Below are 5,569 nucleotides of genomic sequence, written 5' to 3'. Positions count from 1 at the left end.
CTTTGCCTTTAAAGTTATCCCCCTCCCCCCACACAAAAGATTCTGTTTTGCCCAAACTGAGTCAATATTAAAAGAGCTACATTTTGCTCACAACAAGGTACGCATCTTGCATTTGGCTTTGACATTTTATTTGTCACTGTGATGTGATGAGCGCCTGACATGGGTTCATGGCGACCTGGGATCCTGTTTAATCAAGTGTTTGAAACTTTCCATATTGTTTTTTTGGAAATACTTCCTAAAATTGGGGCGCCTGGGTGGCGCAGTCGGTTAAGCGTCCGACTTCAGCCAGGTCACGATCTCGCGGTCCGTGAGTTCGAGCCCCGCGTCAGGCTCTGGACTGATGGCTCGGAGCCTGGAGCCTGTTTCCGATTCTGTGTCTCCCTCTCTCTCTGCCCCTCCCCCGTTCATGCTCTGTCTCTCTCTGTCCCAAAAATAAAAATTAAAAAAAAAAAAAAACAAAAACATTGGAAATACTTCCTAAAATCAAATTCTAAAATAAAGCCTTTGGGGGCTCCTTGCTGGTCCAGCCTGAGGTGCGTGGGATTCTCCATCTCAGGGTTGTGAGTCTGAGCCCCACGTTGGGCAGAGAGCTTACTTAATATAGATAAATAAGTTACAACTCACTATAGTTTAAAGATAAAATAAAATGAAGCATTTTGACCACAAGCTAACTGAAATCTCCCAGGGACCTCCTGGAACATTTCAAAGATTCTTTGAGAAATTACAGTAATAAAGCATATTAGGTGTGTTAAAATACATGGAGGCATTATCAGACAGGTGATGTTAGACCCTCTGAGATCTCAGTTATGTAGGTACATTATTAGAATAAGTGTTCCAAAAATTGTACGAGCGCTCCAGAAATCTGATGTCCCGGAAGGTGATCATCTTGATGTGTTGTATGGCACAGAAATAACCAAATGTCCTTGACTGCGTCGTAATGTGCTCCAATCAGCTCTGTCACCACGGCTGTTTCAAAGCCTCCCATCAATGACGGACGGTCACACTTTTACTCAGATGCTTCGTCTATTAGAGCGTCCCGTAAACGTGTTTCATCTCCAGTGAGACTCATGAAAAAAAAATCTGAGTACAGGTTTCTGGTAACTTTAAGATGATAAAATTGAGCTGGGTGGGGCGCCCGGGTGGCTCAGTAGGTTAAGTGTCTGACTCTTGGTTTCGGCTCAGGTCATGATCTCACAGTTTGTGTGTTGGAGCCCTGCGTTGGGCTCTGCTGTAGGCATGGAGCCTGCTTGGGATCCTCTCTCTCTCACTCTCTCTCTCTCTCTTTGTCCCTCCCCTGCTTGCACTCTGTCTCTCTCTCTCTCAAAAATAAATAACCATTAAAAATAATCTTTAAAAAAAAACAGTGATAAGACATTTCTTTTAAAGTTTTTTATTTTTGAGAGAGAGAGAGAGCAGGAGAGGGGCAGAGAGAGAGAATCCCAAGCAGGCTCCACACTGTCAGCGCAGAGCCCGACTCAGGGCTCGAACTCACGAACCCTGAGATCATGACCTGAGCTGAAATCAAGAGTTGGACACTTAACCAACTGAGCTGTCCAGGCGCCCCTAAGGAGACATTTTTAAAGAGCTTAGGACCTCAGGAAATATTTTTTAATCCTTTAAATGTGCACCTATAGCCATTTGACAGAGATATGATAAGGTAATCAATACAAATCCTTGAAAATAAAAAGATATCACATTAGGAGAAATGTATAAGAAGAAAACGACATTGAAATATAGGTTCAAGAAGAAAAAAGGAAAGATGCAAAATTTCCCGTTAAAGAAGGAAAACTATTAACGTGCATTTTAAGTGGACACGAGACTCTCCAACGGCTTTGGTACTCAGCTGCCAGTGAATATGTGAAAATCAATGAGGGGGCACCTCACTGAAGCGGACTGGGAGGCTAGAAGGGGGCAGTGAGGGGAGCCCCCCGCTCACGTCCGTCACAGGAACAAGTGTCAGAGCCCCGCACGATGCGTCTCCTGCCGGAGATGGGCCACCCCCGCCGAGACACTCATCACCCTGACCTCCCCTTTCCTCCTGTGGACTTTCCTTCACAACAACCCTCCCAGCCTCTCCTTCTTCTCCGTTAAAAAGCATTCCTCTCTTCTGTTTGTTGGAATTGCCTGTGGTTTCGCCTATTGGGTTTGTCCCCAATCCCAATTTTGTTATTCCCAAATAAACCCATTTCTCGTTGGTAAAACAACTTTTACTTTCGCGTATACATTTAGAAGCACTATGAGGGGCGCCTGGGTGGCTCGGTCAATCGAGCGTCCGACTGTGGCTCAGGTCACGATCTCACGGTTCCTGGGACCGGGCCCCGAGTCGGGCTCTGTGCTGGCACCACGGAGCCTGCTTTGTTCTCTCTCTCTCTCTCTCTCTCTGCCCCTCCCTTGCTCGTGTGCGCTCTGTCTAAAATAATATAAACATTAAAGAAACTTAAGAAATATATAAATGTTAGGAAAACTTTGATTAAAACAATAATGATCACGGTATGTCAGAAACAATATCCTTGGCAACTGTGTACATTTATGATGCAGAACTTAAACGTCTATGTGGCGTGTGGAAGGTGAATTTTTCAAAATTCTTTATTATTTTTTTAAGTTTCTTTTATTTTGAGAGGCAGGGGGGAGGGACAGAGAGAGAGAGGATCCCAGACAGGCTCCGCGCTGTCCGCACAGGCCCTAGGCCACCTCAGAACTGTGACATCGTGACCTGAGCCGAAATCGAGAGTCAGACTTCGCCGACTGAGCCCCCAGGCGCCCTGAATTTGTCAAAGTTCTTACTGGGGAAATGGGAGCATAGAAGTTTGATGACCACTGCCTGAAAAACAGCCCTGCTGTCTGTGCAGGGAGGGGGAGAGCAGGGCTCGGGCCGCAGTTCTTCGCATCGCTGAGTCCCTTTCCCTTTCCCACTGGGCTGTCCTTGGATCCCGCTCTGCTTCTCTGCTTCGGGGCTCCTCAGGCTCTCTGGGCAGGCCACCCCCATCTCTGCTACAACCTTCGCAGGGACAGTTTACGGGTCGGCCTCAGGCTGCTCACACGTGGAGGCGGAAAGGGCCCCTCCAAGTGTGGCCCTTGCCCTCTGTGGAAGGTCCCGCACGGACAGGGAACACAGGGTTGTAATGGCCTGGAGAGAGTTCAGAAGGCTCATAAAATCTGTGTGTTTGGGTGACATCGCAGGATGTGCCCACACACAAACACTGTTATATTATTTCTTTCTTAAAAAGTTATTTATTTTATTTTTATTTATATTATTTATTTATTTATATTTATTTTGGAGGGCAAGAGGGACAGACCACGAGTGGGGAAGGGGCGGAGAGAGAGGGAGACAGAATCCCAAGCAGGCTCCAGGTTCCCAGCTGTCAGCACAGAGCCCACGGGGCCTGAACCCAGGAACCCTGAGATCATGACCTCGGGGGAAGTCGGATGGCTAACCGACTGAGCCACCCAGGTGCCCCCTTTCTTTTTTGTTATGTTTATTTATTTTGAGACAGAGAGAGAGAGAGAGAGGGAGAGAGCGCGAGCCCATGAGTGGGGGGAGGGGGAGGAGAGAGAGGAAAAAGAGCGTGAATGGGGGAGGGGCAGAGAGACAGAGGGGGGGAGAGAATCCCAAGCAGGCTCCATACTGTCCCCACAGAGCCCAATGAAGGGCTCGAAACCATGAACGGGTGAGACCATGACCTGATCCGAAATCAGGAGTCGGAACTGACTGAGCCACCCAGGCGTCCCCATATAGTTCTATTTCTATTCTAGTAATAAGCAGTCAGATGAAATTTGATGGCAATGATAGTAACATTAAACGCACGACTATTTGGGGATCTAACAAGATGTGCGAGCCCTGCAGTCTGGAAGCTACACCCCGTCGCCAGGAGAGAGCAGGGAGCGCCGAGCGCGAGGGCGAGGCCCGCTGGGTGGGGGCCGGGGGCCTCCCGGGACCGGCGGCCGAGCGGGGGCCGCAGCACCACCGGTGCGGGGCGCGAACACGGTGTGAGGGGCTTTGCCATTTGTGTCTCCGTGGGGAGGCTGTCCCGCACTGGCGCTGCTGGGATAGGGACCGCGCGTGGGAAACGCTTGTTGGATAAATGAGAATAGCTAGACTGAAGGGGAAGCCAGAAGGCCTTGGCGCTCCTCGCAGGAGCACCCTTCCCTAGAAGGGAAATGAAGTCGCAGGGATGGGAGCAGAGGGCTGGGTCCCCCGAGGGCGCTGTAGCTCCCAGGCACGCACGTGTGGCAGAGCCCCAAAGGTGCGGAAGGGAGTGACAGGCCTCACCGTGGACGGGGTGGCTCTGGTGTGCCCTGTGGGGCGCAGACGTGGAGAACCAGGACCGGGGTCGCCGTCGATGGCTAGGGAGCACTCGGGCTTGCCCTGGTGAGTCCTGAGTCGGGGAGGCAGGGACAGGAAGTGGGGAGGTGATTGATCAGGTGCTGGCCCTTCCGGGTCATCGTTACAGGGGTTGCTGTGCGGCCTCCTGGACCAGTTGCTACAGTTACTGGTTCGACTTCCTAGAAGTGTCACTTGTGGCAGCCTGGCTTTCTGACTGACGGCTCGGGGGAGGGTCGGATGTGGGGGTCTCTGCAGGTGAGGGTCTCTACAGGTGAGGGTCTGGGTGTGGGTGGTCGTTCAGGTGAGGGCGGGCCAGCTCCGCCCCGACGGTGGTGACCAGCGCATCTGCCTTCCCGCAGATCCCTCGGTGGCCGGTCTTAGCAGAGGGGATCGCGGTTCCCCAGCCGGCCCCCCGCCCGCGACCACCACGCAGCGTCAGTCCTGTCCCTCGCCGCGCCTGCGCACGCATGTCCCGGGCCTCCGAACCCCCGCCTCACGCGCGCGCGCCCCGCCCTTCAGTACCCGTTCCGCGCACGCGCGCTGAGCTGCTTAGGCGCGGCCGCAACTCGCCCCGCGCACGCGTCGCACGCGCCGCACGCGTCCCGCGTTCTCGCGCACGCGCAGGCCCCTCCCCGCGGCCAATTGGCGTCGCCGCGGCTTATCCGGCGCTTATCTGTTGTGCGTCCGCCGGCGCGCGTCAGTTGGTCGGGGTCCGGGGTTAAGGCGACGCGCTCAGCTGGGCCTCGCGCACGAGTATCGGTCCCCCGCCCGCTCTCCTCGGAGCGTCCGGCGCCCACCCGGCCCCGACCCCGACTCGCGGTCGCAGCGCCGTCGCTTAGGCGCCATGTCTCAGAGCGGGACTCCCGGACTGCAGGAGGAGAACTTGCAGGGTGAGGCCGTGGGAGCCGGGCACGACCCGCGCCGGGGGCTGGTGGGTGCGGGGCTGGCAGGGCCGGGCGCGGGTTGGGGTAGTTCGGTGGGCGACCGGGGGCTGGCGGGGCTGGGGCGGGGGACTGGCGGGGCCAGGATAGAGGGCAGCAGGGGACGGGCGGCAGGGGACTGGCGGGGAAGGGGCCGGGGGTGGCGGGGGGCTGGCGGGGCCGGGGACTGGCGGGGAAGGAGCCGGGGGTGGTGGGGGGCTGGCGGGGCAGAGGACGGCCGGGGGCTGGCGGGGCCGGGACAGGGGGCTGGCGGGGGATTGGTGGGGCCGGGGGCGGCCGGGGACTGGCGGGGCCTGGACAGGGG

At 55.1% G+C, this 5,569-nt stretch overlaps 1 protein-coding gene across 1 annotated transcript in view; it reads left to right on the top strand.

Annotated features, from left to right (window-relative positions):
• Nucleotides 1-4,960: 4,960 nt before the first annotated feature.
• Nucleotides 4,961-5,569, top strand: part of BNIP3 (BCL2 interacting protein 3) — a 13,634-nt gene continuing 13,025 nt past the window's right edge. Inside the window, exon 1 of the mRNA XM_049645907.1 lies at nucleotides 4,961-5,214. Within this exon, the coding sequence (XP_049501864.1) occupies nucleotides 5,169-5,214 (46 nt within the window). The 5' untranslated portion in view covers nucleotides 4,961-5,168. The remainder of the gene's footprint in view (nucleotides 5,215-5,569) is intronic.

The sequence above is a fragment of the Panthera uncia genome, chromosome D2 (assembly GCF_023721935.1).
Source record: "Panthera uncia isolate 11264 chromosome D2, Puncia_PCG_1.0, whole genome shotgun sequence".
In the NCBI taxonomy this organism is placed as follows: Eukaryota; Metazoa; Chordata; class Mammalia; order Carnivora; family Felidae; genus Panthera; species Panthera uncia.
Note: the sequence above shows the minus strand (reverse complement) of the source record. Positions and strands in the feature narration are given on the sequence as shown.